The 26251-nt window shown below is 35.9% G+C and overlaps 1 protein-coding gene across 6 annotated transcripts in view; it reads right to left on the bottom strand.

Moving 5' to 3' along the window:
* cdk6 (cyclin dependent kinase 6) overlaps positions 1 to 12316 on the bottom strand; it is a 76994-nt gene extending 64678 nt beyond the window's left edge. The window contains exons 1-3 of one of the 6 annotated variants that reach the window (XM_015358090.2): positions 12251 to 12316; positions 10591 to 10797; positions 9402 to 9755 (exon numbers count right to left, since the gene is read on the bottom strand). In XM_015358090.2, the coding sequence (XP_015213576.1) occupies positions 9402 to 9625 (224 nt within the window). In that variant the 5' untranslated portion in view covers positions 9626 to 9755; positions 10591 to 10797; positions 12251 to 12316. The other 5 variants (XM_015358088.2, XM_015358089.2, XM_069194769.1 and 2 more) reach the window with 5 other exon arrangements.
* Positions 12317 to 26251: the final 13935 nt, after the last annotated feature.

The raw sequence follows: 26251 nt of genomic DNA, 5'->3' as shown, positions 1-26251 counted from the left end.
TAATTCCTCTCTCCAGGGCTGAAGGTGTCGGGTTAGCTCCTGCGTAGGAGTGCCATTCTAGATTAAAAGTGTAAGGATGCCAAGGAAGAAAAAAGATCAGCATTGATAAAAAGGGGCCGACCTAGGAGCTAATAGTGGAGCTTAATGTTACCATCCTTAAAAATAAATTGGAGATTTTTTAAATAATTGTTGTCTAGTTAACCCCCTTGTTACAGCATTAAGAGTTCTTTGCATAGGCTGTCTTACAATGGGTATCAGAATACCACTTTATATCACAGATGGAACCACCTGTGTGCACTAGTCCACTCTCTGTATGACAAATTTGTAACCAATGGGACATGTACTAAGACACAGGAGGCTCACATTACAGTGTCACACGCATGGCTCTTCGGCAAATGGAAAATGCAGTTTTGCTAAATAGCTAAGGTCTGTCATCCATGAAATCTTGAAAAAGATCAGGTTAGAAGCTAATGAAAAAGGCTTCATCACTAACTTGAGTGACAAGCATAATCTCAGCCGGGTACAAAAGAACACAAAAAACATTCCTTTGACAAGCCCTTGGTAACTACCACAAAACCCTTGAAATAAACAGCGATGAGGCAGCATCTGTAAGAGCTGTGACAAGGCTTTTTGGTCAAACAATATTTGATCTTGGGCTGTCTGGAAAGGATAGTAAGAGAAACTTGTTACTGCAGGCACTATCTAAAAGGCAATGGTGTTGTTCACTGTGTTGTTCATATAACTGTGGGGTGAAGACAGAGGTTTATACCACTTCACACTGACAGCAGTGCTGATTACTATTCATAGAAAGCAAACAAAAGGTCTAGTTCATGCATGTAAAATCGAAACACTCTGACACTTTGGCAATACACTTTGAGAAGGAAACCTCCAATTTTTTAACAGTTCAAGCAAATTAAGAATAAACAGGATTGACCCTGAATTGCAGTATTCTAAGATATGTAGCCAGAAGTGAAGAAATCTAGGGAACACCAAAAAACTAGAAGTAAGGGCACTGTTAATCAGGAATTGAAAAATCAATGTGCTTTGGAGAAAATAGGAGAATAAACCCTTACTTATTCTGGACCAGCACAATCACAGCGCAGACAGTCACCATATGGAAATAATAAGGGTTTCATTAGAAACATCCTAGGCCTGTCTGTACTTAAAATAGGATACAAAATACATATTTTGCATCTGTAACTATAGAAAATTCCTATAGTACTCAGTCAATTCTCACATGAATATACACCACTAGATCTTTCAGAGTTTCAAGACGTGCAAAATATAAAACATTATGCACACAAAGCCAGGAAGGAGTAGCCTTGATCGACCTTTGAAAAGAGTAACTGGTCTAAATCACAACACCTTTGTCTTACAACTTCTCTGAGCTCCCCAGGGTGACAACAAATACTACACAGCATGGGATGGGTATCACAAATTCCAAAACCCACTAGTAAGAAGAGCAACACAAGGTGAAACAACAATGAAACCCATCAAGTGTGAAAGGCAAAACTTGTTTTAGAATTCTGTTTAAGATGCAAAAAGTGGAGATGTTTGGAAGATGCAAACTTACTGAAGCCATTGTAAATCATCATTAATTTGTTTTACAATTTTAAAAGTTTTACATTTGTTTTACAATTTTGCAAGCCGGAATTTCACTTAAATTTGCCAGTGCTTATCAGAGGCCTAGCATCTTGGATGCCTTGTATTGGGATCATACTACATTTACAAGCAGTCATTAAGATTTTCAATAATGATCGCAACATTCCATGTCATGATCTTTTAATACTTATTTTTTTTAAATGTTTAATTGCCAGGCAGCTGAAGTTGCAACATTCCTATCAGACAAGGATGATGGTTTAAGGAGACCTGAACTGGTTTCTGATCAGGTGAAGTGGGGCTCCTCTGAAGACTAAGGTCATCTCCTACAGTAAGGATCTGACTTCGGTCATTGCTACATTTAAGGACTGGAATCATCAGAATGAAGGATTGACATGAAATTACATGCAGGTCATGCAAACATATCATACATTTTGAATAAGAAGTGGTATTAACTGGATAAGAATGTATGTTCAAGGCTGCCTTAATCTTCTGTGCATAATGGTTGACTATATGCACCACAAAAAGCAAGACAAGATACAACTCCACACTGGCCATTTGAGGTACAATAATACCTGCCCCTCTCGTTACTCTTGTGCCAAGACGTTTTCTAAATAACAGCTCTACTCGCGTTCAGGACTGGATGCACAGATGGATTTAAATGAATAGACAAGTGAGATAAAGTCAGTCACAGACTGTAAGCCAACCGCCAGTCTCCCCAGAGCCTAGATTCAAAGACTTTTCACATCTGCAGGTCACAGATGCCACACTATTATCAAAGCAGATGGTGGTCCCAGCCCATTTCTGAGCCCCTTATCCACTTAACTGCGCCACACTTTTAAACTACACTTTCAAGATAAAACTGAACTACAGAACCTGAAATGACACTCTCAAAATGTTCCTTTGAACTCTGATTTGCCACAATATGAAAAGAGCATTAATTCAATATAGACATGAGACTGGAAGACACTAATCACAGCTCAAGCAAATATCACAGACAGGTTTTTTCAATGTGAATTATGTGATGATAATTCATGTTCTAACAATGGATTATGTTCTAACATTGTATCAACGACTGATACAGCTACCGGCAAATACTAAAACACTACTAATACTCCTGTTCAACAAATAGAATTAAAAAAAAAACAGTTCTGTTTTTTTTAAATGTTCTTTTAAATTTTTTTTTGTTCTTCTAATGTGAAAAAACATTCTTAAGAACAGGTATAACAAATAAAAAGTTTTAACTGAAAGGAGGACATTCAACCCAAAGTGACAGAACAGAATACTTTGAGAGATGCATGAAGTGTACAGACAAGGGCAAGTGTGATAACTGCAAGTCTCTGTATGCCTCGTGTTCAGAGGCAAATAAGATATTAAGGGTCTGAACTGAAATGTTGGGGTTATAATATTCAGAAATTTGGGTGACAAAAAAATCCAGCGTAACGAACAAACAGGAGACTGACAAACAATACGGCTCACAAGCTTTATTGGCAATCATCAGGTGTCGACAACAGAAACCTAAATGGACCACAGGTGGGATGTACCTGTATTACTCCCTTATGTTGCCAAAATGAAAAATCTGTGCCAATGTTCAGTGCCCTTTCAGTCATACTAAGGCACTGTCAGATTGTTCTGACAAAAGGACAATCCAATGAACCCTGTGCCTTCTGCTGGCAGGCTTGTTTTGTCATTGTTATGGAGGATCAGTTCAACATCTTTTTCCATTCAGTAGTTATTAAATCTTACTTGAATCTTACATTGGCATATTAACACAAAGACAGGAACACTAGCATGGTATCGGAAATGAATGTACATTGTGTCTTTAAACAGATACCAAGACAAATTGCGGTAGCTCAAGGGAATTTCAGAGTCTATAACAGGCAGTCAAATAGTAGACTCAGTGTCTTCCCCCGATGGCTCATTTAAGACAAAAAGTTCCCATCTCCAACTACCACTAAGTGGAAGGAAAACCCTTTGCGTGTAGCCACCACTGAGGTGGTTTCATAACGAAATTAAACAGCCAAATCCTCTTTCATATGTAACTGTCTATTCCATAGCTGTGGGTAAACAGTGCCTCCAAGGAGACTACAAATACCAACCATAAGAAAACATATTTTATTGCATTACAAGGAGCAGCTCATGACAAAAAGTGTCCTGGAGAAGACATAGGTACAGAGACACTTCACAGAAATAGCTGTCATGACACATGCAGTCAGAAAAGCTAAACTTTCCCAACATCTCTTAACGTCTGGAGGGAAATCCCCCCCAAACCAACACTAGTATCTAAATTATTACTTTTATTAAAATATTACTCATTCAGTAATGTGTGTGCAGTATTGATAAGAGAAATGAGTACAATTTTTTAGGAGTTTCTTGTCAAAATATGAAAAGCCATAGGGCAGACAATTTCGGTTTGTATTTCACTTCCTGACTCACAAAGGGACTCAGTAGAACTGCTTACCGTACAGTGACAGACACCTCAGTAACAACATGCAAATGACATGTAAAAAGCCACTGTGGGGACAGCTTAAGATGCTTTTTTGATACATTTATTGGTTTGACAAATGATACTTATGGTAATGTATGCCAAACAAATTCTCCCTCTGATTTCTATGGTGATACTAATACTAATCTAAACAGAAATCTAAATGTCAGCATTAAAAGACATAATTCTCCATGACCACAAACACAAACCCAAGAAAAAAATATAATAGTTGAAATAAAAAAATGACAGAATGTGGAGTGCAATAAAGTCTGAACCACATTTGTACAGATAATGCAATAGAATAATAATAAATTAAATAACATCCTAGAGAGATGGCAGAACATGGACAGTTTGCTTTAATATGCCATCAGCATTGAGAGAGCAGGAGTCTCTGCTTCACACAAAGGGTGGTGGGACATGTTGTCAAAGCCAGTGATGACAGCTTGACGAAACACTCAGATCAATTTGCTCCTACCAGCCAAGCAGGCTAAAGGGGTCAAGTGGGCCTCCTTTCTCTTCTATATTTTGTCATAAAGTTAAAAAAATGTCACAAAGACGATTCCTTACAAAACAGTCTTTTTCTCGGGGGTCCCTATACAGATCTTAAAACAATCTCTGGGGAGAACTAAAACAAAAAAGCAGCTAATTCCTTTGTGAATAGCATGATGACCACCTTAGGTGTCTGGCTTACAATAGATACTGTGACAGTCCTCAGAATGTATGACTACATACACATTTTGGATTTACACACAAGGAATGAATACCTAAGTAAACTAATAGCCACCTTTTATTTTTCTAGTGTTTCAGCCACAGCAGTGAACAAATCCCCCAGATCTGTTATCTTCTCCTGTTCCATGTGCCAGATGCCTCTTGTGCAGCTCTGTATCTTCTAAGTAAGTGGTTAGCCAGTCATCTTTACCTGGCTTGAGGTGGTAAAGAAATAAGCATGTACAGTATAACACAGCTTGGCTTTAAAATAATCACTTTCAAATAATCGGAACCTGAAATTTCTTAAAGAAGAAAAATTCTGACACATTTAATACTCAAAGTCTATATTCTTGATAGTCTTCAGCACTGCTTCTTAAACTAGGTCTCAAAGTTATATACTAATTGACCCAAAATTGTAATTCACTGTAAAACTACAATGTCCCTCACACCATTCATACGTTGTTTATATTAGTTTACATATGCTAACATATGAATAGAAATAAAACTGCAACAAGACTTAAATTACTGTAATATTAAAGGGGTAAGTTTATTATCTTATTCTTCAACACATATTGTCCAATATTCCTCTGTCAATCTAAAGAGATCATGGGAATTAAAAAGTAAAGTAATTGTAATTAGAAAGTTGAAAAGGGAGATTTTTTTACAGGGAAATCATTAGTTTCACAGGCAGCTGATTAAAGTCAGACAGCTGAATAAAAAAATGTCTGTCAAAGACACTGGGTTCAATAGATTTTAATATTTTCAAGTCAGGGATGTCCTCTTAAGACATACAAAGATGTAGTCTCTACCTACAGTATATTGATGTTTCACAGCAGGGAATAAAGTAAAAGTGACTTTAATAAATGAATGTCATGACTGGCTTAAACATTTGTAAATGCGATAGTTCAAAACATAAATGGACTTGGATGTAATACATGCAAGCAATTAATTTACAGAGATATGTAAACAAGAAATCCAGAAGAAAAGCAGCCTTCACTTGATTCCTGTGGTAGAACTGCTTCTAATATAACAGCTGACTGACACTTGATGAAACCTTCCATTCTGGGCTCAGCAACCCATCTTGATGAACTACACCAGTCAATAAACACTCAATACTAATAAACCTTTCTCTTGTGTGCCATTGGTAGGAACTGCAGGAATTGATCTCTTCCATTGCTTCCACGTTTACTTAAACCAAATTAATCACTAGTCCACTCCCAACTATGGGTTCATAATATTTTGGCTGTTTGAGTCTTATATCACGATTCAATACTCTTCTTCCAGGGAATAGGCTGACTTGCCCCAACACAAACATACACTTACTGTGCATCCTTTTTATAACAGTGTTCTGCATGAATTACACTGTTCATATTCATTGTTCACTATCTATTTGAACTGGAGAGGGTACTGTAAAATGTCACCCTGCCTGATGAAATTATGATATTTTTTATTTTCCTGATGGTTCTACATGACTATTTAGTTGCTTCTCTATGTGTCCATAGGTGTTGACATTACCAATCTATTAAAAGTATTAAATGACAGCTATTCCCTTCCTTTATAAAATCACTGGAAAATTTTACTATTTACCCCCAGAACAAGGGATAAGAACTCAATGTGTTCTAGCTGCTCACATATTCCAGAAATCATGACATTTCCTCCCAAGATCACTAGGTTATAAAAAGCTCCTGAAACTTTTTGCACCAAGTACTGATGTTCTTTATTTATGCAGATTTAAGAAGAAAATCTTTGTGATGTACAGTACTATATCAAATGCTTTCTAAGAATATAATAGTTGAAATACGCCCAATTTGCCATGTCTTCTAAACATCAGATTTAAAGGCTGTACTATATGAACAGAAACATCTTCTTAAGAACTCATCAGGTGCTGGAGACACATTATAAATGCTCTACAATATAGGTTTTCTGTGTACTGATTGTTTCTATCTTTAGAGTAATATAATTTGGAATACAAGGCAGAAGGCTATTGTCTTCATCTAAAACGTCTGTAAATTGTGCATTTTCTGTACGTTAGCTATTGCAACATTATTTTTATGCTTCTCCTCAGCAAATTATTGATCTTGCTAATTTTAAAATACTTGGGATTTTAACCAGGGTTTACTCTTGCAACAGAACATTTTGCTGGTAGTCCTTCAGCATTCTAAATATTCTTATAATTGTAACACTGCACAAAGTCAGGTTATGCAACTATTGGTTTTGCTGTTTTTTAAACTGCACATACAGTATTATGCATGTAAAACCCCTCTGATGATTGCTTTCCATCTTAAACATTTGATATAAAAAACACTTGTGTCTTTTGAGCTGTGGTTTGCTCCCACAGTCCAAACACATACAGACTGGTAGGTTAATTGGCCTGTGGGAAAACTGGCCGTGGTGAGAGTTAGTGTGCCTGCAATGAACTAGCGTCTCATCAAAAGTGTATCCTGCCTTGTGCCTGTTGCTTGCAAGGCTACACTCCAGCTCCCCACTGACTAGGATGAAGCACTTAGAAAAGACCAAGAGACTAGAGCCCTAGAGACTAACTACAGGTAATGGATTTAACATTATTCTCTATTTTAGTATATTAAAAAAAACAGTTGCTCCTGTAGTAATTTATTGCAAATGTGAAATTAAGCTAGCACATTTCAAAGTCCTGTAAGCTTGTAAACTTGTACAAATGGGCAAATTATTGATTGTTTTATTTAAGGTGAGTTGTAATTTTGCATCACATGCAATTAACCGAAAATCACAAGAACATCATTACATAACCACAACCAGCATATCTGGTATTTCTTAGAAGGTTCTTAAGACACTTGATCAAAACAGTTGCCTAAAATTTTCACACCCATGTTTATTATTGTTTCTGCCACTGATGACCAATCTTGAACTTCTCACACTTTTTGTAGTTGCCCTGCAGGTACGCAATCTATATAAAGGAAGGCTTCATTGCAAAATAAGGTCCAGTGTAGCTGACACAATTTACTGACATTCACTTTGAGATAAAATTACAGTTTCAGAAAGGGGAGAGCTGTCCCCTGACAACATTAGAGCCAACTCTTGACATGATCCTGGAGTTCTCTGAAGGTTCGAAAACACCTCGAGTGTTCAACCAGCACAGGGGTAAACCCTTTGCAAAAGTAAAGAGCGCTGTAAATCAATCTCACTGCTAATAGCTTTAAGAAAGTAATATTTCATCCATATATAACTCGAACTGGAAAGCACCTGGCTGATAAGGTTTCCACGTCATGAAGAGATGAAGTTTCAAGAAAAACAGGCACAAGGATACAGAGATGTGACCTGAAGGAAGGAGAGGCAGCGAGGAAAAAGAAGACAATGTCGAAACAATGTGTGGAATTGTGGAAGTGTCTTCAGGGTTCTGGCAAGAGGTTCTCTGGACTTAGTAAGTGCAATTTTGACCTGTTTGGTTCCAATCGCCATGTGTATTTTCACTGACGAGTCCCTGCGGGGTGGAAGAAAGAGGTCCTTGTACCAAGAGTCAAACTTGGAGTAAGGTCTGTGCTGGTTTTGGCTGCCATATATGCAAATTGTCTTGGTCAAATTCACATTATAAGATGGAAATCTGGATCGGTGTCAGTACAACAGCACTATATTAGTCGGTCACGCCAGCCCATCTAAAAAGCAGCTGATTGGCCAGTAATTCATACTCCACAAATGTACCGACTCGAGCACCCTTTCAAACAATGTGAGGCTAATCGGGCAAAAACAGAGCATATGGAATGACACCCTCAAAGTCCAGACCTCAGCCGTAAGGAATAAATCTTTGTGCAGGACTCCTAACAGGAGTACCAAACATACATCAGCACATGTGTGCATACATCGGAAAGGAAAACATATAAAACACCTATGTGACGTTTTTGGATACAATGTCAAAGAGGCTGTTAATATCGCCAAAGGGTGCAATACTAAATAAAAGAATTACAGACACAGAAAGCCAGCTGTGTTCTTAGTTTAGCATTCATTTCAGGTCAGATGAGTTTGCAAAAATTAACAATTTTAGATCTTAAAAGAACAGTGTTTGTGTGCAATCTAAATGACAAAGCTTAAGACTGATCTGTGTCTGGGAAATTAAGCAGACAGCAGGTTGATTGAAAGTCCTGCATGTACAACAGGCATCTCACACCACAGAAACACTTAGTGTAAACACATAAGTTACACAGGTGGAAGTTTTCAAAACATACTGACATTTTAGTATGATAACATTCACCTGTTCAACTGTTAAAAACAGTTTGAAAATAAAACTTCTGTGGGAATGTAAATGAGATTTCAGAAATTCTCTTAAAAAACAGCTCGAGTAATCTGGTAAATGGTTTTATGCTTTCATACATACAGTACATTTCCGATAAATTTTCTTTTCATACACAAGAACATAAACACCTTCTGTTTATCACTGCATTTTCCTAGGACTTTAGAGAGAAAAGTTAAATGAAACTTTCACTAAACTCTGATTTAATGAGTCTTCAAACGAAATGCAACGAGTATATGCACTGTAATAACATTTCATACGGAATCATTATTCTCATAAATCCAGCTGATGCAGGCAGCTTTGGGGATACCCCCTCTAATCTCCCAACTCAGATATCCTCCCCCTTACCTAACAACGTTGGGGTGCTCGAAGGACTCCAGCTGTCTCAGGACCGCCACCTCGCGGATGGTAGAAAGTGGCATTCCTTCTTCTTCGGTTTGCACCCTGACTCTTTTAAGGGCAACGAAACGGCCCCCGTTCTTCAGATCCCGTGCTTTGTATACCTTTCCGTACGCCCCTTCCCCAATCTCAGCAACAGGCTCATACTGTTGAGTCAGACTGTCTTTCTCCATTTTACAGCGTGCTGCAACTTTGTAAAAAAAACAACAACAACAAACCAACTAATCTGACAAACCCCGTCAGGCACCTTGAAATGTTACGAAGAAGACATCATCAGAAGAGCAGATCTAGCATCATCGAAGTCTGTTTGAGAAAAGCAGAAGAAAAAAAAAGCGCATTAGTCGATCAGAAAAAAAAACGTTACATCCACAAAACGTGCAGAGTAAAGGATATGTGGCTTTCTTTTAGCCCCTTCTAAAATAAGATCTTCTTTGAATTTACCTGACACTCCCACTAGGCTGTTCTGCATATCAGCTCGAGTCTTCCTCACATCTTCCCCAATTCAAAAGCTTTTGCACAGCAGCTACACATATTACAATAGAGCTTCATACTGTCAATGCAAGTGACGGAGAAGCGTACCAGAGGTGCGCTTCGTACATGTTTCTATTTTGTTCCCGAGAACTAGAATTTGAATTTAAAAAAAAAGACGAAAATAAATCAGACTGAATATTTCAATAGCGCAAATTTGAAGGTTTACAGCCACCTCTTTCGCCTTTAGGCTTTCCAAATGTGAGCTGCTTAAAAATAATTCGGTTCAGCACGTGGCTCCGTGTGCATGGTATTGTTCGATAAATTTAAAAAGCCAGCAGTAAGCCCAAGTTATCATCTGATCAGCCCGTATGCAATCAAGTCCCTTTTCCTACATTCTTTACAAATGCAGGACGTGGTATTCTTAAAACGTGGCTCTGATCGACCACTTTAAAAATGCAGTTTATTAAACCACACCTCCGTATTTACAGCATCTTTATACAGTTTATCGAATAACCCCACAATTCTCAAAACAGAACATTAAAGGCAAAAGTACCAGCCAAGGTACGTGTACATTTGTGTGCGCGTTTAATGAATGTAATGTAATATATATATATACACAATTAATTGCACAAACATTTTACGCTGTCATCCAATGACATCAAGTTACCTGATCGATATCATTTAGGACAGAAAATTCCGCAAGGACGCAACGTTCTGCACGTCCTTTATAAACTGCGATGAACCAGCTCGTCCTTTGTGAATGGAAGTTTGCAAATACTTCACAGATCCCTTACTGTCCTAGTCAGGGCCACACAGGTAGAGAAACAGTGAACGCTGGGACCCCCATTCTCCAGCAGCAGCAATTCAGGCAGATCTAAAAAAAAAGGGGGGGTATTCGTCTTTCACACAGAAAAACAGTGGAAGTGCAAAACCTTTTTTGAGATCAAAGTGTATGGATGAACCCTTTAAACTGCAAAGTTCTTTTTTTTTTTCCTAGCGAAATTTCTTTCTTTTCTTGTCCTATTCCAGAATATGCAATGTTGTCTGTGAGCTCCGGCTCTTTTTCCCTTTCCCACGCAGGCTGAATGTGTCTTGACCCCCTTCAGAGAAGTTTGACATAGAGCAGGAACATTTCCGCATTCCTCAGTGACTACAAAGGAAAACCGCCTCCTTCTGCTTTCTCTATGCCTCCTTGCTTCTTTTGCATTCTTAAGTTCTTTCTTTCTCTCTCTCTTTTTGTCTCAGTGTCAAAAGCAGGGATCACCACAGGGGAAAAAAAGCTGGGCGGCCACAAAGTTTATTGGACGCACTGGCCGATGTACCAAGCTTTTCAAAGCTCCTCTGTGCACAATGCTGTATTGGAAACGAGACTGACACAGGCTCGCTGTCATCCCAGATCTCAGGTTCAATGCCCCCCATGCACTACACTGGGTTAGTGTCAAGAGATATTTAATTCAGATCAGCTTTTTTAAATTGCGGCAAATATTTCAGCATATTTGATAGCAATGCCCTTGTAATGCAACCTGGCATTTAAACACAGAAACGACTTTCTTTTAAACTATAACCAAATGTTCTGCTGAAATTAGTCGGTTACCTGGATACCTGTAATTTGATGGGACTAAACACAGTCTATATATAGACGCAAGCCTGGGGCTCCATAAAAATACGAAAAAAAAGATCAGAAATTCTTAACAGTGTTTTAAAAAAAGACAACTCGCCAACGGGGCGCCTTTCACTTTCTACTACTTTGTTTCTGATAACAAAGCACATGGACTTTATATAACATTATTTCTTTGGCAGACTATAAAAATGCACCCCCTGATCAGAGGAAAAGTTGTATACATACCAATTAACAAATGTAAGACAACGTTCCGTTTTTTAACCCCTCAAGCCGGGATGAAGAACCTTTTGCAGTATTGTCACTTTTCACACCCATTTCTGGCTTTATTACACGGATACTCACAATCGCTACGCCGGTTCTAACGTGGGATAATGTCTGTTTCTGGAGAATTAAAGACCAAAAATATATGCAATAGGTATGTCGCACATTTCAGTATCGGTACCCAGAATACTACGCGATGCCTAAATATCCGGTCTAAGAGCATAAATTCTCCCAATATAAAAATAAGTTACACGCAAAATAAGAACTTCGGCACAACCAACGAAAAAAAATGTTATGTTCATAACGGGAAACCGAAATGAAATCAGGTGGATGATGCGCTCAATTAGGACAGGGAGACGGTCTTGGTGCGTTATTAAAAGGGAAAGCAGCAACAACAGCAACTTTAAGAGGCCAAAATAGGGACACGAATATCATCAGCGCATACCCTTAAAGGCGACTCCTCGGAGAAGGAAAGACAGTTCTGTCGCTGCAGTTTCGGTTCGGTTTTCAGGTCATCGCCCTCCACCCCCCCCTCAAGAAAAAGACACATCTGCAAATGTCTGTAGAGGAGAGCTGGGTTTATAGTTTAGGATTTGTGTTGGTATGTTTGTAACTGTATATGAAAAGTTCACATCTGCTGTCTCTCTTGAAGATGAAGTTTAAAGACGTTCCACTCACGCCATGTAACTTTAATAGCGCATTTGTTTGCCTATATACAGCATTTCCCCCTTTATTCTGTAATTGGTAAGTAATATTTTTGTAATATATGACTTAGGGGGTATTAACGCGTTGTGCTAAAAGTGTAATTCGTGGAAAATTGCTACAGCTGTTGAAATTCAGTTTCCCAAAGGTCAGTACACTATTAAAGGCAAATACTTTAAAAGTTACCATTTCACAGTTTTATGGGTAAAAACCTAAGATGTAGAAAATCGCCTGGAAAAGAAATGGATTGCACTTTAGCTGCATTTCCTTACAGTTTAAATAGTTTGCAGCTGTTTTGTAGACAGTATGGCTTTATATAAATAGGAACCATGTTATATATAAGCTTTATACTTTCATGTACTTACTGCAATATTTGAATAGGATGAAATGATCAGAAAACTGGTAAGGATTTGTGTTTGTAATTTGTACTTGTTGTTTTTATTTACATGCTGCTTACGGAGCTCAAACAAAAAAAAAATGAAAGACAAATATGTATGCAAGGAATTTCTGTACACACATCTATTTAAAACTTTTTAAAGTGTAGCTGAGTAGTTTTCCTGAACTTATATCTCATGCAATAAATACATTAACAGAATTTGAAGTTGTGATTTTTTCTTACAATTTTCCTTGTCTAGATGGTTAATATTACAATTAGTATATTATGCAGTATGAATATAAATAACCTAAACAACTTTGTAAATTATTTCAGTGTTATGTTGATACAATTCAATTACAAAGACATACCAAATTGTTCTATCATTCTCTGGGAACAAGTCTGTTTTGGTTGTGGTTTTGTTTCGTAATTTACTTGGCTGAAAAAAGTCTAAAATAATAAAACATTTAAATGTTGCTGAAGTAAAAAAATGGTGCCAGATGTTTAATACAAGGGTGCCACTGATGTATGATGATCTGATATCTGGAACTTTGCAAAGAAACATTGAAAACTGCTTACATTGATCCCAGAGTAATTATATTTATAACAACAGTTGATGATTAATGGTCAGGTAATTATCTTGAAACATGTTTGACAAAATCAAATCAAGCATTTCTGTTTTTTAAAAAGTGAATGGAAATTGAAAATGAAAAACAAAATGTTAGTAACTTTCCATTGTTCGGAAAATTTACCATGAAGCTGGTGAGGGAATTCCTTGACATTTCAAGTTTGTTTGTGTACACCACGACATAACACAGACAGTAACCCTGAAACTGCCATACTGTAATATCCAGTAAAAGTAAGAATTATATACAGTACATAGAAACTGAAAGTAGTTACAGGAATGGAGCTAAAACAAATCTAAAATTTCCAGGTATTTGAAAAGCTATTTTGTAAAGACTTGCCATAAGTATGTTTTCAATAAGTAAGAATTAAAGTTTTTGACTTTATAATAATAATAATATATAATAATTTATAACTTCATGTTAATGCTTCTGTTACCCCACAAGAAAATGACTGCATTATTGTTCCAAAAGCAACCGTTATGATTTTAAATGGTTTCACTGGGAAAAAAACACACTTTTTTATACACTTGCTGTTCTGTAATACAGCACAATGTCTCACTAAAACACATCTTGTTTGATAATTAAAATAAAAATATCAATATGATCATTGTTTTTGTGATTTGGGTGAGAGTTTTTGGATGCCAAGAAAAAAATCGCTTTATTTTTACTTTTTCAGCTTACAAACTGCAAAGACACAAAAACTAAAAAAAAAAAAAACAGTTAAAAAAGAGCTTGATGACTTTCAATATATTATTCACTACATGTTCTTCAAATTAAATGAAAATCAGATAAAGGTTTCCAACACCTACATACATAACAATATGTGCAAGTAGAATTGAGCAAGTGTGTAAAAGTGTCTTTTGTTTTGTCACTTTTTATTTTAATAACATTTCCCAGTTTCCCCAGGATTAATGATGATCATGTCAAAGTTTTCAATATCACCCATTTCATTTCCATGTGTTGTCTTTCTGACACCCTTTCCACAGACTGCCTTCTGTTTAGTAGTCTGACTTAATCAAATCTTTTGCGAAAGTGAAGGTTTTTCAGATTTTCCTGGTGTCCGAAAGATAGAGGAGGACAGAGTCCTCTCCTTTTTGCATGGGCTGCAGATCCACTGGGATTGGCTAATCCTCTCGTTAGAAAATAATTCTCTACTTGTGAACAGCATAATGATGAGCCTGAAAACCTTCTGTCAGAAGCAATTAAAAATATATTCTGCAGATGAGATCGAACTAGATTGAAAAAAACCCAGTGAAAATAGCATATTTAATATCAATAATATATTTTAATGTATATGTAAAGAATAGTTTTTTAGTAAAAGTGTATATTAACATAGCAATAATTTCAAACACTCTTGTTAATGTCATTAATTCCCTGAATACCTCATTCAATAATTCTAAATAGTTTCTGAATTATGTCATTTCTGAACATGGATGCGAAATTAAACATTTCTTAAATTATTTTGAAATAATTATTTTCTTTTTTTCAGCAGGCAATTAAAGTTTTTTTTTGCTTTGCAGTATTGAAACTTGAGCTAGTAACATGGTAACCATGGCTTTCATAATAATTTGTGAATAATGTTTTCTATTTATCACTAGGCAATAACAGACAAATGCTTTGTTTTACTACAAAATATTCTTAGAAAAGCACAGATATCTATATGTTGTGACATAGTAATACATGAAAAAATATTTTAGTGAACTATGAGTCTTGCAGTTAAATGAAACGCCTTGATATAAGTTATCTACTTCAAGTTTTATTTTTGTATCTAAGGATAGGAACAGTTATATCTGTTTATATAATTATAGATTAGGGTGTTTTATATACTGGATAAATGTGCAGAGAAAAGAGGATGTTTTTTTAAATAACACAGTAATAAATAGTAATAGCATTTTCTGATTTGCCGTTCTTTCAATGCCTCACCCTTGCCTATCTAAATATTTATCTCTATGACGATTTAAAATAAACACAATCATTTTTCCATAATGAAAGGTTTTTCTGTCTCATAAAGCAGGACATAATTGTAACAAAGTAAAGAACTTGATACCAAAGAATCATATCAAGAAATTATTTTCTTCTTGAAAATGCTTTTGAATGCATATGAAGGACAGAAACTCATTTGTTTTACCAATAAAAGTAACTAGTAGAATTGTATAATAAATGTCCATGTTTTAATGTAAATATACAGTATATGACGTAATACACAATTACTTGAAAAGTCATTTTAAATACACACGAAGTCACTGTGTATTTTTTTAAGTTGTTAAATGTCCATCATGAGTTAATCGCTGTCTAAATTGGTATTTAAGCTAATAATAGAGAACTGGAAATGAGCAGGACTGTTTACATTTAAAAATACCTTTAGTCTAACTAATAACTAATAACTAACTAATAACTAGTCTAACTAATAACACTAACTAGTCTTCTAATACTGGATTTTATATAATTAAAGACACATATTTATTAAAGATGAAAGACAAAACAATATTAATATGTCCCTGACATAATGTTTCAATATTAATATTGTGGGGATGTTATATACTTGAAAATAAAATTGGATTTGAATATTTTAGGATATTTTGAATTACAAAGCACAAGTATATACTGCATCATCATCTTAATAGCATTTTTCGTCCATCTTTCAGAAACAACTGGGTGAACATTGCATCATTATTTACTGCAGTCATTTACAACAGGACCTTGATTTTATGTCATCTAAAGGACAGCATAGAGAGGTTAAGTCACTTGCTCTGAGTACTACCAAATTAGTCAGTGACAAATCCAGGCTCTTAAACTAACATGTAACAGCAATGCACTGATAATCACTTAATCATTTATGCTCTTTATAAGCAAACATGAAAAGTCACTAGGAATTTGGAATGGTTAAAAATATTCAGGTGTTGCAAAGTATCCACAATTTAGGACACTGAAGCTAGATACCCTGTGAATTTAAATGGAAATGTACTTCGATTGTCAATTAGACAAATCAGTGTTGTCTCAGTTACTGTACATGGAAAGTAATGGAATATAAGAGCCAAATTAGAACAGCATCTGAATAGATTTAGGTGGCATGGATCATGGATCATGGATCTTTGAGCAAGTAGCTATGACAGTGGATATCTTTAGGGTGTGTGATATGACATACAGTACTGGATGTAACTTTAAAGTAATGAGACTGAATAGTACTGTTTTTAAAGTTAGAGGTGATTAAATTACGGACATAATGGAAAGTGGTTAAATATGCACAAGAAGTATTTTGAAGTTTGACTAATCTTTATACACTTTCCATTTTAAAAGAAACTTCTGGGGATGATGTTACGTGAAGGGCACGAGTTTCAAGAAAGGTAGGGACATCTATGCTCATGCTCAAAGCTGTCATCCGATCTTCCAGAAGACCAATGAAAATATGGAAAAGGAAAAATATTGAATCTGGTGGATAATTAAATGTGAGAGTGAAGAATTAACTGTCAAAAGAGAAACAGACTCATTCTGAAAAAAAAACCTGAACGTGAGGAAAGTTTAGGAAAAGATTGCCCCACGCCTTGATAAATAGAAAGAGTTAAGACTTAACATTCGTTTCTGGTCTTTTAAGGGAAGCTGGAGAGAGCTGGTTACATTTTTGTGTATGGTAGTAATTGGCAATGAACAAAGTGTTAAAGGTCTGCATTTGGAGAACTTCAGCATGCTCAACATAGAGCACACGTCGAAATCGCAAGTGAAGACAAGCTTGGTTTGTTTCCTTGCTCGTACAGAACGCATCCCACATGATCAATTGAACTTATGATGTAGAAATCTGAAGCTACTGAGACATTGTGTGCTTTGTGTGTAAAAGTCAGTGACCATTGCTTAGAGCATAAAATTGTTTTTCCTATACCAGGGACTGGCTTCACCAGGAGAGACTAATTTGAAGGAGACAACAATGATGTAGGTATGTTAGTTTAGATACACTTGCTAAAAGATCAGTCTTATTACTTTATAGTCACACCTCATACGTTGATTATCAGAAATCGGAATGAAAAGCTAAAACTCAAAGTGACTTAAGGGAATCCAAGATACAGTATACATGTGAAGAAATTGTTTAAATTGCAGAGGACAAGGTGTCCTCATAAGGGGAGTTACCTCACACTGGACTGAAGGCATCTGAGGGGTATCACAGGATCAGTTTTAAGACTGCTCCTTTTTCTATTTTACATCAGGCATGAGCAAACCCAGCCTTCAGGGATAAAAAATCTCCAGATATTTTCTAGTCAGCAAATGATTAAGAAATATAAATGTATGCCTCTTGTAAGAAATTAAGATTAGTGGTACAATGTTGAAGTTGCCCATTCAGGATCTTCCTTTGGATCTTCTTTCAAGTTTCTTTCTTAACAAACAATAAATAACAATACATAACTCAGATTCAAAATGAATTACTGAAGAGGTCAGCATAAAGACTGGGAAGTGAAAGAGTAGGTCTACACTTAGAATACTGGGACAAGTAAATAACCCACCAAATACTTTATCACAGATGATTAAGATTGAAGATCCTTGTCTGTCCTTGATAGTTTTGGATGCAATGTGAAGTACTCTTTCAATTATGAAAAATAATTAGTTATTGATGAAGATCTGGACATTCTAGAAAAGGGGTCTCTAACACATTTCCTAAGAATCTTGTGTCTTCAGTTTCTTGTTCCAAACGGAATAGTCAGTTAAATTCTTAACTATTTGCTTTCTAAATAAGACATAAATACGTTATTTTCCTAAGGTCATTTACAGTATCTTACACAAGACATTCACTTCATTGCCAGTAGTCATATCACCCTGTAACTCATGACTGGCAGCCCACTGAAGCTCAGCAGGTGTGAGCCTGGTCAGTGCCTGGAGGGGAGACCTCCTGGGAAAGCTAAGGTTGCTGCTGGAAGAGGTGTTAGTGGTCAGTAGGAGGCGCTCACTCTGCAGTCTTTGTGGGTCCTAATGCCCCAGTATAGTGTCGGGGACTCTATACTGTAAAAAGGCCCCATCCTTCGAATGAGACATAAAACCAAGGTCCTGACTCTCTGTGGTCGTTAAAATTGACCGTAGCGTCCTGGCCAAATTTCCCATTGGCCTTTACCAATCATGGCCTCCTAATAATCCTCATATATGAACTGGCTTCGCTACTCTGCTTTCCTGCCCACTGAGAGCTGGTGTGTGGTGAGCATACCTTGGCTGCCGTCGGATCATCATCCAGGTTGGGCTGCACACTGGTGGTGGTGGAGGGGATCCCCATTACCTGTAAAGCGCTTTGAGCGGAGTGTCCAAAAAAGCACTTTATAAGGTAGCTTCTTCGAGCTCAGTGTACATCCCATTGACACCTGCACACACTGATATATCCATTGCAACATCTAAAGTATTGCCACCACACTATTTCTCAGTACAGGGTCTGTATTTTAGTATACTTTAAACAAATGCTGGAACACAAATTTTATTGACATTTATGATAAAGGGCCTATGCAGTTTGTAGCTGTCAATAATTAATAAACCATGAAAGGCATCTAACAGACATTTTGATACTGTAAGTAGCTCTATTGTCCAAGGCATAAGCTTATCAAGAAGAGCAGTCTGTTATGAGCAAATCTTAAAGTAAACAACCTTGCACACTGGTACCTTGATTATTATTTTATAACAACCAGTGCACTAAATTGTAGATAGAAGTATAAAGATAAAAAATGTATCAACACAGGAGCAATTAGGAAAACTGCTTATTGCTTTTAAGTAACAGGGAAAAGTAAAACACACAACTTTTCATGTTTTACACAATAAATGTTGTCTTCTTCCTGTTTAATTTAACTTAAATGCAGCCCGCTTGCTGACTCAACTACCTTCATAGAACACTGCTCCATGGTTGTGCAAGTGGACATAAACTGGCCAATCAGAAACAAGGTGACATCTTTGACAAGCCTCGATTTCAAATACATGCAATTAGGGTGCGGAAATGACACTTTTTATAAGATATTAGATTAAATTTTATTAGATTTCAAAGTATTTCCTCTATATATCTAATTGCCAAATGTATTATATCCACTGAAGATAAGTAGATCAGAGGTTTTGACTGGTATTTTGTTATTTCTTATAATTATTATTATCGCTAGTTTGGATATCTGAATACATTGAAAATATAATTAAGTACATACTGTAGATGCTGTTAAGAAAAGTTCCAGTAATGTAGAAAAATGTATTTGTAGCATGCAGGTGTCAGCACTACAGTATGTGGTTATCTTGTGGAATTTCTGCCCTTCTAGCGATCCATCCTGAAAAGAAACGCAGAGCTAGAATTTGCACTCTTCTCTACCATTTCTGAGTCACGTCGTGTTTCATGGAGATTGTCCACTCAAGAAAGCATCCTTGTTGCTTGAGTCGATTTGTGTGATACAACAAGGATGCATTCTTGAGTGGACAATCTCCAAACCTCATTTTGAATCAGCAGGACATATCTCCAGCAGGGGCAGCAGAGTAAAAAAGCACTTCTGAGCTGTTGACATATACAGTATGTCCATCCAGGGGTTTGTATCTGAGAAGGATGGCCAGTACATTGTGCCAGATAAATCTTAGTATTTGTCAGTTAAACAGATTTTTCTTACTATGTTTTGACCAAATCTCATTAAATGACACACGTCTGTCTTGTGTTTCACAAAAGTTACTCACATTAAAAACAATGGCATAATGATAAAAGCAGGTGAAACACACTCAATAATGATTTCAAATAAGTGGAAATATAGGTGTATTGTAATTGTTCATGTATTCGCCTATTATCTTTGGAACCTTGTATCCCCTTCTTCAAATGGAACAGTTTCTGAAAATATTTTAATTACTGTCTTAACTGTACAACGCTCTGAAAAAAACTCATAAAAGACCATACATGAATGGAGTGAGCATGATGCAGAATTAATGTGCCTTTTTCAGAAACTGCACCTTATTTTTTGCACTCGCTGTCGGCCTATTTGAATGAATCACAATTGCTCTTAATAGATACTAATCTCTCTGCTCAGAGCAGATGGCAGTTAGTTAAAGTCTCAGTGGCAATAAAAAGAAAGATATAGGGGCCTGCACCTGCCCCTGGTGATTACAGCACAGCGCTGAGTGACAGGTGTTGTTACTGCGGTGGCACATCCTGATCATTTTCCACACCTAAAGACGGATGTTTCCCAGATCCTGTGGGACAGAAAGTATCTGCCAGCTGTTCTCCTTCTCTTCACAAAAACTCTTTGGTCACAGAAACAGTAGCAACTTAACACAAACACAGGGTTTTGTCATGCTCGTGAGAGATCAAAAACTCATTGTTAATCCCTATTTAAGGATAAACAAAGCAATCTGACAGTGATTTAGATCTTTGGTGATCTTGATAAGGGGTGGGCTCGTGTTTCCTTCTCTGTAAGCCCTACAAAATGTACATAATTGTTAGTCGTAATAAAGATCATATTAACAATTCTAACAAAGATAATGAAGGCATTACAGTAGCTTTGTCAGCTTACCAGTAGTAAGCTGTGCTCCACACTGCTTCATGTTTGAGTTAAAGCTCAAGCAGGAATATAGTCAGCACCTCACGAAATCTGAATTTTTGGAAGAAGATACAGAATTGCATACTTGCTCCTTAGGCATCTTGCATCATCTGATAGGTTCAGTGATGGGAAACACTGCATAGTTTATTTCCAAAGAACACATTGCCTTTTAACCTTTAACATTTTACTCCCAGACAATGTTAGGTTGTTTCAATGTTGGCTTCATTTTTATGAGCTAAAGTCCAGAGCATGCAGCTCGTACAGAATTCCCCTGTATAGGCCCCTAGACAAGACTCTTTCTGTTGTGTATTTCCATGGAAACCAAGCAACTAACTTGAAGAAATACATAAAACCTGCTCTTTGGAGAGTGGAACACCTGCTTCCCCTGCAGATGTAGCTGGACAATAAATTTATAACTTAGAGACAATGCACTTTCTTGTGGGTATTTAGGAAAACTTTTTTTTTCCATTACAGATGCACAGAATAAGTGGTTGTCTAACTTTTCGAAGAAAAGAAAAAAAAAAGACAAATTTTTGCTCCTTCAATGTGCAGCAAATGGGCGCTTGGGAAAGGTTGTGGGAGGCCCATTAAAAATATCAGCGACTGTAATCTTTCCAATTTTCCTGTTTCCCACACTGTTGGGAGATTTGACCAAACACAATCTCAAATTAGAATCAGAATGAAAGAACCGTTCTGATTTTTTGCAACTGTGAAGTAAGTTCAGAAGAGGACAATGAAAATGACCACCTCTGTTGCACGATGTTCAAAACTGAGCAATGAGACATACAGGTTAGGAGATTTGGAAAATGCAACAGCAATGGGTCATGTGGCAGTTGTCAAATGGAAAATCAAGGCAAACTTAGAGGGTTTGGAAAAGGCTTTTTTTGGTGGTGCATCAACAAAAATCTTACAGAAGAGAAATAGGTAAAAGCAAAACATTACTTACAATTATAGCCTTTCTCATACTGTACTTATGGCACACTATTTAGTTTTGATTATAGAAAAGTCATTTGAATTGCACAACAGTGATTTTGTTTTTCTGAAATAAGAGCTTCTTCTGCAATTATGCAGTTCTATATTTCTGTATTTGCATTTTTATTCAACATAATTATTTAAATTTGAAAGAAGCCGAGTTAACTATTGTTCTGCGTCTTACAAACACTGAAGTGAACATTTGTGTGTTCTGAGTCAAGGTAACATCCTATATGTTTTTTTTTTCGATTTTCTGACAACAACAAAGAGATGAGTCATATTTTGTAATAATGCATCATTATACAAGACTGGTATTTGATACACAATGTGAATTTATTTTAGTTGTTGATTTATTCTTAAACAGATCAAACAAGAAGGGAAAAGTATTGATATTGACTAGACTTAAAATCAATTTTCTTTTTATTTTATGTAATAAAAGTAAAATTGTTAATTTTTGGGCTTGAAACATTTTTCTGAATGGGAAGCTATAAAAGACTGTAACAAATATTTTCACGTATAAAAATATAAGCATTTATGATTATTTTATAAATGTATGATTTATGAAACTTTTTAACACATTTTTTCATGGGATAAAAATATTTATTACACATGACAGTTTCTGATCAGGATTATTTTAATTGATAGTCAGAACAGTAGGTACCATACTTAAAAACGTGCAACATTATAAAACTTGTTTAAATATTTTCAGAAGATACCTTAAAAATGCAGGATGCCTTTCATCTGTTACTGAAAAAAAATATTTTTCATGATATTCGAGTAAAGATGGCCAATTCTTCAAATCATGCCATATTTCCATAGGTAAAGCTTCTTCTTAAATTGAATATGTACAGTACTATAAGTGTGTGCTAAAAGTTCAAATTTTAATCTAATGATGATAAAACAATAAACAGGAAATGGCTTCAGGACACTAGAAATAGTCCAGTTGAATCTGAATCAAAAGTACAGTAGTTTAGAAACTGACAGGTTTTGCAAAATATTTTATTCCCAGGATAGCTAGCTTTATATTATGTAAAAAAAATATTTATGTATCGTGTGAAATATATCTGCTGCTTTACAGTATAGTTGACCTTATTAGAAAAAAATAAGTTATGATAATGTACTTATAAAATGAAAATGATCTTGTTTCTTGACAGAAAGCCAAATTTAAGTGAAATGTAGAACTTGTATTATGTTCATGGATTCAATCGAATCATTGTTCTTCGTGCTCATATAATATTAATTAACAATTAGAGATTTCAGATTCTTGGAAAGTGTCTTGGAAGTAAAAATAAAATAACTTATTATTAAAGATTTTTCTGTTTTGTGTTTCTCTTATACTTCTCTTTTTTCTCTTATTTTATATGTAACCACAACTCATTTAAGTATTGTAGCTTATGAGCTTTTCATCATCCTAGCAACCACAAATACACCTTGGAAGGCATCATGATACATGTTCAAACCGTTGAATCTAAATTAATGTTTAACTGAAATGGCATTTGCCAGTACAGCTGTCGGTTGTTTACTGTGCTTGATGTTTGATCCTTCTGGTCTTGGGCTTTTTTATGTAATTTCATTCATGTGTAAAACTGACAGCTGTCTTAACATTCCATTGAAAATGAGCTGCAAAAGAAAATTGTTTTTTTTTGTAAAGTATCATTCAAAGGAAAAAAGCAGGAATGAATGCTACATGAAATATCTTTAATGTTCAACTTTGCATTTTAGTCTTAAATTTGTGTTAAATATGTTTGGTGTTAAAGTGTAAATATTAAATAATAAACTGATTTATATTTATATAAAACAAACATGAATATATGTATATTTCTTTATTCATATTTTTGTTTAATTAAACGTTTCAGATTTGTAAATGATAAGCTTTCTAGAGAATACATGAGTATTATGCAGCTGCAGTCAGAACGCAGTGATTTTATTAGTGCCATAACACTTGTATAAATATTTTCTGAGAGAGTATAAATCTTAGAGGTATAAATCTTGTAGGTGTGAAAAGTGAAGGAAGATTTAATCCCTAAATTTCATTTTAATAGCAAACCTTCTCTGTGCTGCACCGTATTACAGAATAGGCATTACAAAATGGGCAACATTCATTCAGTGCCTTGCTGAAGATCTTCAGCTGGTCAACAATATCACAGACCTACAAAGACGCAAGCCAAAATAGAAATTATTAACCTAAATATGGCATTGACTGCCTTACTAATATACCAGTCGTAAGCTGAAAGTGAATATCTGTGGAACAACTGCATTTCAGATTTAATGGCAATGATATAACTATATTGATGTAAAGCTAGGTATGCTATATACTGTATATGATAACGAGAGATCGATAGTACCTAGGACATTGCAGTTTAAATGCTCTCTTATTTCTGGGCTCTAAGATTCAATGCACACATTTCATATTGGGGCCTGAAAAACAAGCAGCTTGTTAATACCTTTTCCATTAAATCTTGTCTATATATATTGTGCTTTGAAATGAGCATGTCAAAGATCTGTCATTATACACAACAGATGTGCAAGAAAACATCTTTAGTGTCTACAGACGTTTTTTTTCCAACGAAATTGATACCATGCCATGCGCTGTCACACTGAGACCCCCCAGCTTCCTCATATGGGTTTCAGAAAGCACCCATGCTAAAAATGAACAGATTCAAACTGACTTTGTGGGAGGGATTGTAGGTGAAATGGAGGCTGCAATTTAAATAACCGTGGCTTGCTAATTTTCCTTCCTTGCCATGTGCTGTTTAGAGATTGATAGTAAATACCTTCTTTGCAGAAAAAAAACATGTGATTCTGGTGTTAATTAAAAATGATCTGATTAAAAGCCAACAAAATAATTTACACAATGTGATCTCCAATTTTTTACAAGTAAGGATTCCTGTAAATATTTACCAGTTTTCATCAGTACCGCAGAGTGTGCCCAGCCCCTGCATGCAAGATGGGAAAAGTGAGCACACAGAAATTCAGGAGAAACTGAGGAAAAAAACGAGATTTGTAGGTACTGTTTCAAATTTGCAAATTGTGTTCTTATTATTGAGGATTATCGTCACTGTACTAAAACTAATATATATATAAAGGAGAGTATTATTAAGCTATTTTGCATATTCAAATTAATATCTAGTAAGATTATTATGTTTATCTTTTAAAAATGTCAAATCTAGTTATTTAACTTCAGATTGCAACATTTTATTGCTGATTTTTTTCAACAGCATAAACATTTTTCACATTTTATCTGTAAGGTTCCTCCTCACTCTATGTTACTGTTTTAGACCAACTCAGCGGTCACAGGAGGGAAAAGGGTCTTAAAAAACCCACTCCCTGCAGTTGGGTATCTCTTCCGTCAGAGATTACGTTACTGAACCCAAGTGTTTTGTAGCAACAAGCCCTGTTTGGAAAATAAAAATGTAATAATAGTGAAGTAAATTACTTTATTTCCGCAGTAAAACCATTAAAAAATGGGAGATTGCCTTCATTGGATTAGCCGAAGGAAACAAGAGGAGGATTTCAAAGATCCGCTGGCCTGTTTGCCTTGGGTTTCCTGGCTTGTGCTGAAGGACTCTGTTTATTCTATTTCTTATTAAAGCAAGGGCCACTAGACTCAAGAGCAGCTTCTATCCCACTGCAGTACGCATCCTCAAAAGCGAACTGCAGGGCCTAAGACTCAGTACACATCCGCACTCTGCACTTTGTACATGGTCCACCATGTTTTTTTTCTTACGACTACATATTTATTGTTCCTGTTGTTATTATTTATCACGTTTGTAACATACTGTCTACATTGTGTGGTGTTGTCTGTTGTTCTGTATATGTCCTGAGAGATCAGTAAAATTATTAATTCCAATGTGCATGTACATATGAAAATAAACTACTCTACTGTACTATCCCTAGGCTTGTATAAATTTAATTACTGCGTAAAAGCAATAGACATAACGTTGCTGAACCCACGTACAATAAATTGACAATTAAAACTGACGAACCTGAGAAAGTTTACTAAAGTCTGCCAAAAAATATATTGCTGGGTATTGTATGGTGCACCCCAATGATTTCATTTTTAAAATGTCTTTCAGCTAACAGAGTCTAAAAATGGGCTGATGCACCAATATCCCCTTTGCGATGTCAAAGCAAACTGGTCAAAGGATCTGCCAATTCCCAGGCGGTTATACATTCAGTACAGTCACATGTAAGGATTCTGTTTCTGTTTGAAGTTCTCAATAAGCAAGATATCCTGAGTACTGTGGAATACCTGA

The sequence above is a fragment of the Lepisosteus oculatus genome, chromosome 10 (genome assembly GCF_040954835.1).
Source record: "Lepisosteus oculatus isolate fLepOcu1 chromosome 10, fLepOcu1.hap2, whole genome shotgun sequence".
Classification (NCBI taxonomy): Eukaryota; Metazoa; Chordata; class Actinopteri; order Semionotiformes; family Lepisosteidae; genus Lepisosteus; species Lepisosteus oculatus.
The sequence above is the reverse complement of the archived record's forward strand: the minus strand, read 5'-3'. Positions and strand labels throughout refer to the sequence as shown.